Here is a 12,797-nt window from a genome sequence, read left to right on the forward strand (position 1 = left end):
ATACAACAAAAATTATTAACTATAAAGTCTGTTAACTAATAAACGTAATTTATGTAATGTGCTAACACTATGAACATCTTTTAAAATATATATAAATCAGTTTACTCTGTTTATTTGAATTAATTGAGCGGTTTAGAAATATTATTAATTAATCCACCCAATATATTGGCGATTTGAATTTTTATTAGGTTATTTCGAGTTATGTTTTATATCAATTTATTGGTTTAGTTTGGGCGATTTATTTGGGTTGAGGGTTGAAAATATTTTTGAACACCCATAATTAGTGACTAGATGTAAAGAAGGCATAGTTGGCTAAAATGAAAATGACATTTAGATCATCTGGAGGGTGGAGTTAACTCCCTTCTTCAAATTGTTAATGATTTAGCTAATAGAGCACTCAAAAAAAAAAAAGGTAAATTGTTAAAAATAAAGACAATTTAGCTAATTGTAAAAAATGAATTCCAATAGATAATGTATAATTTAGTTATAATAGCTAAGTTCTTAGTCTAAGAAAAATTATAGCTACATTTAACATTTAACAAAGAAAAGTGAGAGTGAGCTAAACACTTTTTAATCATTTTTTTTTTTATATATATTTATTTATTTGTTTTTCTCTTCTTTTTTACTTGATATCATTATTTTTGTATTCTTTATTACCATTTTATTATTATTTAATTAATGAAGATATTTTAAAAAAAAATATATTTAAATGATGTAAAAGACAAATAGAGAAGTTCATAAATAAAGTAGTATTTTGGTAATCTATTTTAAATGATAGAGGAAAGCAATGCTTTATTTACATCAACTTTTCCAAGTTTGAGCATTGTCAGAAAAACGAAGACATTACAATAAGAATTATAGTTGTTCAATAAAGAAAAACAATAATAATTATACGAATACATATTTCTTCTTTTATTCCAATAGTGAGAAAGAGAGAGAGAACGTACAAATAAATGTGAAACTAAAATCAATGCTTTCTGAACTTACAAGGGCCAGCAGCACAGATCAAGAAAAAATATATTGGAAAGAAAATAAAGAAAAAAAAAAGTGGAGGTGGAGGAAGAAGAGAATTACATTACATGATAAGCTAGCTGATAACACTCGTACATCATACACTGATATAGGGTGTTATTACATGGATAATTATGTTAGACTATAATCTAACAATCTTTGAAGTTGTTACAAAGAATATATTAGACTATAATCTAACTTGATCAACTTCTAGTAGTTAGAGGAAGAAAATGAATACTTGTTTATATTCCCACTTTAAGGTCAGTTTTTTCTTTTTCTTTTTTTCCTCTTTCTGTCAAGTGCATTCATTCGCATTCGCATTCTCTTTCTCATTTCATTTCAAATTCTCCGATCGGAAGGACCGATTCAGGAAATAAAAATTAAAAAAAAAAAAAAACAACCGGAATAGGTTTTAATCTTTAGAGCTTTTCTTTACTCAATACTAATTGTGAAAGGCAATGCAGCCCCTAGCCTGCATCAAATGATTTTATGTTATAAAATGAAGTGTTTAATAAAAATAAGTAGTAGTCTATGTCAAGGGAAGTGAAAAGAAGATTGAGATAGACATTACCTGAATGATCATGAGTGTCATGATATGACTTCTTGTTCTAGTTAAGTAGGTTTTTTTAAGGGCTCTCAGCAAGAGCTTCATCAAATTCACCAAATATGTTGGGACATTCATCCCATTTTCCTCGCTCGCGTGCCTCCCAATAGCCACCCATGTAGCGGAAAGGTCCATCTTCACCTTCTCTTTCGAACCATTTTGGTTTCCACCCACTTTCTTGTAATTTCCTTGACTGCATTCCCCATACACCAGATCATACCATTAGAGATAAGAGAAAAAAACGTGAATATGGACATCTTCCTTAGAGAGGAAATGTCAAGTATGTGAGAAAGGTTATTTACAATGCCATTTTGCAAAAATGTCCCATACATACCATTCTTTGCCTTTTCTCTAAACGTTGTTTCTCAGCATTTGCCTTCTCATATTCTCCATTCTCCAAATGCCGTTGGTCTGGTCTAAGCCTGGAATCCGTAGGTGGAAGCTTCTCCTTAATTCCGTGATCAAATACCCGGGATCAGACAAAGCTATAAAAAACGATTAGAGATGCATAAGAGGAAGATGAAAATGCATGTCAAATAATCTCTTTGTTTTTCTCTAATATATCATGTCTACCTGCAAACCTTCCGTTAGCTCGTTCAAAGTGATTGCAAATGAAGTTAAGTTGTATCGAGTGAGATTAACCGGTGGCATAGTCCTTTTCCACAATAATGATGCATCCGAAGAGGAACTACAATCTTTCATATTGTTGCCCCTGTCACCATTGACATAATACATGCTTTCATCCCACTTTCCAAATATTGTAGCAACTTTTTTCCCCATAACATCTTCAACAAATCCATGAACCTGCATTTGTATTACATCATCAGATATGAACGAATCTATTATATATGGTAGAGAATTGAAGAGCTAGACTGAAACATATATACTAACCTGGTGAGGATTTCGGTCAAGAATAGTCTGCTCCTTAAACTTGAGTTTACAGGATAACTGGCGATTACCACTGATGTGCATGATTCCATGATGGTCGCAATACACTTTTCCAAGGATAAGGTTGTATATAGTTGTTGTTACCTATGAGCATATGATCACAACTTTATTAGAATAAATTGAACATGCCCATTAAAATAAAGACACAGAAAATAGAGATAACTTGACCATAATTCACTCACCTTGCTCCACTGGAAAACTTCACCATCATCAAATTCTACTGTCAGAAGTCCAACAGGGTCCAGCTGAATTGACCTTCCCCAAAATTTTGTGCGGAGGTTACTGTCACCCCAGAATTTCCAACCTCTACCTTCACAGTGACAGGCAATCAGTGTTGGGTGGTGACTCACCTGTTATATAGTAATGCAGGAATGTTACTTACATACATTAAAAGGAAGATTGACACCACTTCTATCATATTGTAAGTCAAAAGTAATTGGTAAAAATAGGTTCAATCAAACCGCTACAAAAAGAAGATCAGTTTATATAATGACATTACGAATTAATATCTATATTTTACTAAACGCCCCTTAATTCAATAAATCGTTGTTCTTGGTCAAGAAAAATTCTGCAAAGAGATTATTCTATCCCAATACTCCTGTATTTCATGATTGATTAGCAGTAATTAACAAATTAGATTTGTATATATACCTTCTCAGAGAAGAAGCGAATTCCTTTATCAGGAAAGTCAGCTTCATAAGTTTCCCCTAACAAAGGATTGAAAGGCTTGCAATGCCGACCTTCAGACGAAGCATATGCAGACACTGCGAATGCAGCAACATTCAGAGCCCTTTGGATGCTGTCCCCCTAACAACATCACAAACTCACGGTCCAGTAAGATTGAAGTTCCATCATAAAATGAATTAATGCTAATTAATGAAGTAACTCTTTCCTACTATCTATAATAAATTGTTACAATGTGTGGACCTATTTCTAATACTTACAGCTCTTCCATGTTCGTATGCCCGGTCCAAAAGATAAGAGTATTCCATATCTTCACAACATTTCTGGAGCGATGAAATTGGTTCATTGAAGTAAACAGGGAGACAAACTCTTGTAAGATCCTTTCCAACATTGTCTTTGATCATAGACCATAGACTGACTCCTTTCTCCTTCTCCACCGGATCAGGAAGCTTTTTTCGCCTTTCAACATAAGTGTATTTAGAATCCACAACTTCTTTCTGACTCTGCATCTTCCCATGTTTATCCATGTTATTCGAAGCTCCCTTTATAGTCCCTATACCAGTGGTTGGTTCTGTAAAGTACTCTTTTGAATCATAGAAGGATAATTCATCCTCTTCAGACACCTCTTCAAGCTCTTGTTTCTCAATATCATCAGACTCAGTCGTGCTGCATTCTAAGAGCCCCAAAAAAAAAAAACATATACATTTATAAGATATAGCCATGAAAAATTTCTTCAACCCTATACAGATTACAATCAGTGAGTTTACCACTATATTTTCCACGTCCTAAACTGGAAAAGTCATGTTTTGTCAATTGGTACTCGCCATCATTAATTCCAGATGTTTCAGTAATATTAGCAGCCTGCAGATCAGACAGTACTAAAAGTCATAAATTTCTGTATAACAAAACAATTAAGCATAGGTGACTTAATAATGAGTTTCTCTCAGTAAGCCTAGGTCCATATGAGTTGTCTCCAAAACAATCAAAAAGGGCAAGTTTGGGACTCTTGCTATTTGGGGTGTTTATGATTGATTAGCAGTTAATGATTTATAATATTATTTATTAAATTAAAATATATACAACAATAATATAAATTAAGACATAAAACCCACTACTGAATTACACAACAACTAAAAGTATTGAGTGTTGGACACCCCTTGGCAAATCTTGCAAGTTGTTTTTTCTTTTTCTTTACTTTTTTTTTTTTGCTGAATGCAATTCTTGCAAGTTAGGGCAGTCATTTCCACCTAGAGATTACCTGGGTCAATTTGGTCAAATTTCACATCAACTAATTGAAAATATGATTCATTCCCAACCACTCATTCAAATCAACATTTCTTTTTAACATGGAATCAAACTATGGAATAGAAATTAGAGGACATTTACTAATTAATAAACCAAGTAGGTTACCTCTAACTGCCTCAAGGTGTCCAGTAAATTGGATCGTTCTTCACAAACAACGCTGAGATGAGATTGTATATCAGAGAACTCAGAGAGCATGATTTTCTCACAATCCTTTACGAGACTCTCCCCAACTCCTTCTTCAATTAATCGTTTCTTAAGCTTCTCGGTCGATACTGAGAGATCATTAGGCACAATGGAGAGGTTATCGTTAAGTACCGTTCTAATGGGAAATGAACTTCGAGTACTTGAAAACAAAGCTTCTATCCAAGCCTCCCTATCACTCTTTGAATCAGTTCTCAAATGAAGGGTTTTTGTAGCAGTAAATATGTAGAAACGCCGGTCATCGGACTTGCTTTTTCGAAAGGAAGAGATCTGCTTTATGCAAATAAAAATTATACACACATATATTTATAAAAGATAATTCTTTTCTCGACTGTGTTCACAATATCTATCTATATATACACAAGGATGGAACAAAATTCACATGGCAAACAAGAAAGACAGCTGTCCTGAATACAAAGACAAAAAAAAACAAAATATCTAAGTTCATCTCAGTTTTAGATGACATGATTTAGCCCCACCATTAACCAAGATAAGAAGAAGAAGGTCCAGGTTGAGCTTGCTAAATAGTAGTTATAACCCAAAAGAAGAAAAGAAAAATCATGATTTTGAGTAATTGTTAAACATTACCTGTTGTTACTTTCAAAGATGTATAATTGAATTATTTAGATCTAACAAAAATTTTAGGTTTGGAATATCCCCATTTGAAACATAAATTATACTATTTTTCTTCCCAAAGGCAACATTATTGGTTCTTCCCATTTGAGACAAAGTTACAAGAAAAAAAAATCCAAACTTTGAAATGGTTCTAACTTCTAAGTCTAAACCCCACTAATAAAATAATAATAATAATAATAGCACCAAGTCCCCACACCTTGTTTCTTCTTCGTTAATTTCATTGAAGATCAAAATTTCAAAAATTAAACATAAAGATACTCTAATAAATAAAAATAAAAAATCATCACTCCTTAAACAACTCAAAATTAAATTATTTATTTATATAATAATAATAAAAAAAAAACTTCCACTTTAACAATGAAAAACACAGCTAGTAAACCACAATCCCTCTAGCCAAATGAAGTTAACAGAATTTTAATGAGTTTATTTTTTGAGGGGTTTAAAGGAAGAGATGATCAAAAAAAGAAAGAGGTAATCAGAAATCGGACCAATGGTGATGCGTAGATGATGTGACAAGAGAAGAATACCTAGGCCTAAGACGTAGCCTATCTTTACTCTGATCCCACCTGCTGATGTGACACACTATACACTAACAACCAGTTAAACTACGAATTTAAAAACAATAAAAATACACACAGTTCCAATGACAGAATTCAAAAACGACGACTAATCCTACAAACCATCGGTTTTTGCCCAATTTTATTTTCCCCCTTTTCTTTTTCTCAATTATTCATTAATAACAATTTTCCAATTTATAAACCCATTTCTCTTTTCTCTTTTTCAATTTCCCAAATATAAATTCTGTCTAACAATAATAAAAAAAATCAATCAAATCGGAATTGATAACTGAAAAACGGCATCGTTTTTAATTTGACCCATTTACCTTGAGATGAACGATTGCGACGGTCTTGTGGTGCTTACGCCTCCCAGAGGCGGAGGATTCCATCCTCGAAAGACGATTGGTAGAGATTTCACCTATGAATCGAACGTCGTCGTTTTGTGGTGTCAATAGGCTTAGACTCTCCGGACGACGAATCTTAGCATAAGATAGTACTCCATTTCTCAACATGAACCATCTAGATCTCCATCCTTTACCGTAATTAGTCCATTTGTAAAGAACTCCGGCTACTGTGGCTTCAGATCCCGGCGTCCTCATCCCCGCATTGTTACCAGATCGACCGGGAAGCGCTGCTAAACTCGCCGGCAAGCTACGAGTCCTGGAAAGCGTCGAAACCTCCGGCGACTGGTCTCCGATCCCGGGTGTAGTACTTTCGAGGGAGATACAACACAATGGATGCATCTCCTTCACTCGCATTTCTTCCGATCCCAAATATTAATTCTACACAAATTAAAAAAATTAAAATTATGAACAGTTCCTGAATCAACCACCCATGGCAACAACTGCCCAACCCCCAAAAACACACAACAGTTTCTCAATGAAAATGCCGGAAAACAATAATAATAATACCTGAAAATTAACAAACCCAGAAAGAGTCTCGGGGTTGAAGACGAACCAGAGAGAACGCTCTGAAACTTAGAGAGATTCGGAAAAAGAGAGAGAGAGTTAAGAAAATCAAAACTTATTTACTATTATAAGCTCGACGTCTTTTTTTATATATTATTATTTATTTATTAATAATAATAATAATTAAATAATTTGCTTCAATTGATGGCAAAGTATATATAGGGATCATGATACGTGATAGAGAGAGAGAGAAAATGGAGGTGGTTTTTGTTATGGCAATTTGGTAATTTAACACAATGTGGTTGAAATGAAACATAAAGACTCAGACTTTGTTTGAATATTAGTTTTCTTCATCTTCTTCCTTCTCCTCCTCCTCTTTCTCCACTCTATACATATATATATATAGATATAATAAATCTATATATATATTTTGTAGAGAGCAAAGGTAGTGAGTCAGAATCGGTGAGTGAGCGAGTGAACCATTGATTGTTCTGCTGAGGTGTTAAAGAGAGGGGCCCAAAGTTAAATTCATCATTATCATCAATAATCTAATCATCATCAGAAGATTATATTATTTTAGTTAATAATTAAGAAAAAGTAAAAATATAATATAAAGTATGGGTAGTTTTTTTTTTTTGACAAAGTATAGGTAGTTTTGTGGAAATTATTAGAAGAGAAAGCTTTTTGTAGAGTTTTGGAGCTTCTTGTAATTATGTCAATTTTGTTAGATATTATTTAGGTAACCAAATCTAAATGTAACTTTCTTTACCAATTTCTTTTTTCTCTGAGAAAGAAAATCTTACTTTTTTGACTACTAAAAATAAGTTAATTAGTTTTTTTTTTTCTGAAAAGTTAATTAGTTTAATCATTAAAAATGATTTTTACTTTTTCTTATTTTACCTTTTTATAATATTATATTTTTTTAAAAGAAAAAAAGTTTATAATACTGTATATTGGCAGTATTTATTTATATTTTTTTAAAATGATAAATATTATTTTAGATTCTGTATTTTGCAAAAGTTAGTAATTAGACATACTGTTTTGTTAAATGATAAAATTGACCTTTTGTTTTTTAATACCGTACAAATAGAACCCTAAACTAATTTTTTGTCAAAATAAAAATTAATAATAATCTTATCTAAAAATGTTATGACAAAATTGGTTACATTTTGTGTATTTGTTCGTATTAAAAATTATCTTAAAGTTAGTTATAATAAAAAATAAAAGTGTCAAAAATTAAACTCAAGTCCTAGTTTTACCATTTTTAAAAATATAAAGTCCATTTTATCATTGCAATTAATAATTTTTAGAAAATATATGTTCTATTTACCTTTTTTTAAATAATATTATATTAATTTTCACAACAATATTTTTGCCATAATTAGTGAGAATGAAATGACAATTCATTTTTCATGGACGTATATTTTTTAGGTTCAATTAATGATATAAGTTGTGGGAACCTATAAAGTAGTGTAATAGTTAAATGAATAATTAAACATTATTAATAATTACATAATTTTACTTAATAAAAGAGTTGTGGTACAACTAGATCGAAGTAGCAGTGGCCTCACATCTACAATCTCAAAATATTAACTCTAAAAATAAAAAATAAAGTTTAGAAAGCTGAGCCATTAATTCATGACAGATCTTCTTAAATGGAAACTTAACTCGTAGTCCCTTCCCTCCTTAAAATTCCTCAAATTACCTTAGTTCTAGGTACCTATCTATTATTTATTTATCTATATATTTTTATTTTAAGTATGGATACACTTTATTTATTTAATTTTTTTTATAACTTAACAAAGTAATAGCAACATGCTAAAATAATAAATTGCAACATAATTAAGACATTTTCCCTGTTAAAAACACAATAAGAATTAGAATCAGAAAAACGAGTCAACCAATCGACCATCTAATTCTTGGATCGTTTAACAAAATAAACTAAAATAAATCAAATAGAAAAAACTACAGTATCACAGTTAACCTTAAAATATCTATATTCAGTTTCTTCTACCATTCTAAAGATTCGACCCCTTAGCTTAAGCACTTAACTATTCGCAAGATACGTAACTGCACCACTAACAACTCCTTTAATCGCAGAAAACTTGTTATTCCCAACTATTAACAGCGATTTGATGGTGAGCTATCGAAGAACAAAGAAGATGAACTAACAACGAAACAAAACAAAACAAAACAAAACAAAATCATGTCACAGGGACAAGACTAGTCGTAGTAACTTAAATAAAAGACACTCAAAATCATGTCACATGAACAATACTAATTGTAGTTGCAATAACCTAATCGCAGTAGCAAAACCACAATTCGAGACCATGCCACGCCTAACCCAGGGAGAGTCGTTGGGCTTGGCTAGAGAAAAAAGACAACCTCGGACAACTAAGCATTTAGAAATGAGAAACCTTGGCAGACGATAGAAAATATCTCAAATTTCTTTTGTAAATGACCATGTATTGTTTAATTATTTAAAATACTCTTCACATCACTACTACAAGATTGGTTTTTCCTGAAGCTGTTAATCAGTCGGGCAAAGTATTCATATTAATTTATATAACCGTCTCCTATTTGACCATCGCAAAACGGGCGAAACAATCGCCAAGCTAAACTTCTTAAAATTGTCGCCTATGCTTAGGTATAGGCAACGATTTATAATCATACCATGTACTATAGGCGACAATTTTAATTTGTTACCTATAGCATAAAACAAAGTTATAAACTGTCGCCTATACACAAGCATAGGCGACGGTTTTAAACTGTGCCACAGTGAGGATTTTATGCCTAAATAAAACTCATTTCAATATAATCAAATTTATTAATTAATAAAGATTGAAAATCATTTTATATTGCATGGTTCACAAGATTTTTATGATTATATGTTTAATGTATAAATTTTATTAAATCAAGAACATATAGTTAATCATAATTATAATGTTGTCAACATAGTGGAATATAATCATGATTATATGTTTCAAAGTTTATGTCCCATGATTTGTCAATACACTGGAATCACACTTACATGATAAATCAGCGATAAAGTTTAGTTACACCTTGGATAAGTGTTATGTCTTTTCCAGGGCATTGACAAAGTATGCTAGTATCAAATGTATGGAGTATACATCGGACCGGACCGATATTGACATTGGATAAGATATCATAAACTTACCGTTATATCTATCTCAGTTAATATCACCTAGTTGATCTTAGGTCAATAGATCTTAATCCTTAGATGGTTAGGTTCAATCTCAACTGTATTATTTATGTTCTTAGAGTTGTTCGTTAAAGCTGACCAATTGGATCAACCCAATACTCACATCTTAGGAACATGATAGTACAATTGAGTGGGAGCGCTAATCATAGATATAGAATCTATAGCTTCTACAAATGCATAGAAGTGAAATAATGATTTTCTTCGAGCTTGGCTTAATAGAGGTAAATGATTGAGACCTCATTTCAGTAATTATATTAATTTACTGAAATATCATTTATAGGTAGGTAAGTATTTTAAGGATAAAGTCTAGTGAATGGTAGAACGGTAAATTTGTCCCTACTCAATGTAGATCATTTATAGAGGATCATTGATTATTTGAATTATAACAGTGGATAATCAATAGCCTATCTATATCTTAGAACATATAGAGTGTTCTATATAATTAAGAGCGCAATTCTAAATCTATAGTGAAGTTAGGAGGAATTAATAAGTTAGAGAATTTACCTAGGTCATGGTCCCTACACTAGTTGAGATAATACTGCCTGTAGACTCAGTTAATTAGTTTTAATTAATCAATTATAATTCTAAAATTAGACTATATCTTATTAATGAATTTTCACTAAAGAATAACTTAATTGTGAAGAAAAGAAGTTTTTATTTGTTAATTAAGAGACTTTATGAGGTCTAATTAATAAATAAGATAAATAACAATTTTAGTCGAGATAATACTGCTTGTAAACTCAGTTAATTGGTTTTAATTAATCACTTATAATTCTAAAATTAGACTATGTCTTATTTATGAATTATCACTAAAGAAGGGCTTAATTGTGAAGAAAAGAAATTTTGGAATTTATTTGTTAATTAAGAGATTTTATAAGGTCTAATTAATAAATAAGATAAATGACAATTTTGATTGATAATTAATTATAATTATTAAATAAATAATTTTGACATTTATAGAATTTAAATTGGAAAATATGACATTAGTAAAAAAAAAAAGATAAATTGTTGAATAAAATGGCAAACTAGTGAAGCCCACTATGTATGGCCGGCCACTTATGCAATTTTTAGCTATTATTTTATCTTTTTCATTTCATATAATTTAAATTCTAAACCCTAGTTGAAATACTGTAAAAGGAATAAAATGGCTCTCATTCTCATCCAACTCTAATAACCTAGTTTTCATTCTTTGTTAGACAACTAGAAAATTGAGAGTCTTCTTCTTTGTATTTCGAAATTCCTTCCTATTGTTCTTCATTAAATTCGAATCATTAGTGATAGAGTACATGTCCACTCATATCAATTCAAGTACTCGATCATAGTGTGGAAGATTATGAAGAATCCAACCAAACTGAATGAGAGAAGATCCAGGTTTAGATCTTGATAATGCTCTGTTGCAGAAAGAAATCAAGGGCTAAAAATTTAAATGGAAGAAGTCATTATTATTCTGCTGCCATCAATATAAGGTTTTCTTAATTTCTTATGTGTTAATTTTATCGTATTAGGATCTTATCTTATTTATAGTTTACAGTAACATACATTGCGGAACCATCCCTAACAACCACCTCACCTTCTGCTACCAGAGGCGGAGACATCCAAATCGGTAATGGAACCATCCCTGCCTTCATCAGCGAGAAGAAGAACGGGATGAGTTTTTGTACGATCGTTGCAGCTTCGCACGATCTGGATACGGATTCAACGGATGCGATTAGATCTGATCTGAAGATGGTCTTGGCTTGAAGATTCAGATGGATACGAATGTGAAAGTGAAGATGGAGAGCTTGAAGAGTAGTAAGAGGGTTGGAATTAGGGTTACGTGTGATGGAATCAAAGGTGTGGTGGTGCCGCCGAAAAGGTTTCTCTGGAAAAGAGAATTGAAGGATGTCTGAGCGCCGTCGCGTCGGAGATGGTAGGGGTGTCGTACGGGCGAAAAAATTACTGCATATCATATACCGTAATTGGTGCTCTGTTAATTTGGAAACTTCAAGTATTTATTATTATTAGTCAATTATTTATTCTTATAATTCAACTTTTTAATTTATATTTATAAATTATTTAATTTAATTATTTATCCTGCTTTTATATATTAATTTTACTATTTATTCTTACCGTATTTATTTTCTATTTTTGTAAAGTTTCTTTTTCAAAATATTTTTTATTTATTATTTTATACAAATTTTATTCTTCTATAAAAGAATTATTCTTCTAATTTAACATGTTAGTCATTCTTTTTTCTTATTATTTATTTTTTAATTTATATAGGTTATTAATTTTAATTTCATATATATATATATATTTAATGTCATTATAGTATGTATTTATTTAAGAAATAACTAATATTTTTATTTTATATTTTTAAGTGTTGTGTTTGACCTAAAATTTAATTTAATTTTACTTATTGCTATATTTATTACGTGACATTTAAATTTTTAACAAATTTTATTTAATGCTAAGAACTTTTTAGATTCATTTTAGTTTTTGTAATTAATATTTTATTAATACATATATTTTCTTTTATGTCATATTAATAAATTTGTATTTATATTATTAAATATTACTTAATGTTATTAGATTTCAGAGTTATAATTATAATTTTAGTTTCTTTAATTAATAATTATATACTTTAATGTATTATCATTATTGTTAGTGATCTTTTTTACATTAATTTATATTAATTACTATTTTTATTGAATAACTTTATATTTGTTATAAATATTAAT

The 12,797-nt window shown here is 30.6% G+C and overlaps 1 protein-coding gene across 3 annotated transcripts; it reads right to left on the reverse strand.

The window, feature by feature from the left end:
• Window positions 1-888: 888 nt before the first annotated feature.
• On the reverse strand, window positions 889-7,228 carry LOC115716278 (oxysterol-binding protein-related protein 2A). Of its 3 annotated transcripts, XM_030645037.2 has the most exons (12): window positions 6,858-7,227; window positions 6,273-6,728; window positions 4,658-5,023; window positions 4,015-4,108; window positions 3,508-3,920; window positions 3,215-3,370; window positions 2,746-2,913; window positions 2,507-2,647; window positions 2,189-2,419; window positions 1,950-2,063; window positions 1,583-1,808; window positions 889-1,483 (listed from the first exon to the last, which is right to left on the reverse strand). In XM_030645037.2, the coding sequence occupies exons 2-11, from the start codon at window positions 6,702-6,704 to the stop codon at window positions 1,638-1,640; spliced, it is 2,286 nt and encodes a 761-aa protein (XP_030500897.1). In that variant the 5' UTR covers window positions 6,705-6,728; window positions 6,858-7,227; the 3' UTR covers window positions 889-1,483; window positions 1,583-1,637. The 3 variants fall into 3 exon arrangements, with proteins under 3 accessions (XP_030500897.1, XP_060971838.1, XP_030500898.1); XM_061115855.1 differs by lacking the exons at window positions 6,273-6,728; window positions 6,858-7,227 and adding an exon at window positions 5,342-6,217; XM_030645038.2 differs by lacking the exon at window positions 889-1,483 and having other exon boundaries at window positions 1,773-1,808; window positions 1,950-2,100; window positions 6,858-7,228.
• Between the last annotated feature and the right edge of the window lie 5,569 nt (window positions 7,229-12,797).

Source organism: Cannabis sativa, chromosome 5, assembly GCF_029168945.1.
Source record: "Cannabis sativa cultivar Pink pepper isolate KNU-18-1 chromosome 5, ASM2916894v1, whole genome shotgun sequence".
Classification (NCBI taxonomy): domain Eukaryota; kingdom Viridiplantae; phylum Streptophyta; class Magnoliopsida; order Rosales; family Cannabaceae; genus Cannabis; species Cannabis sativa.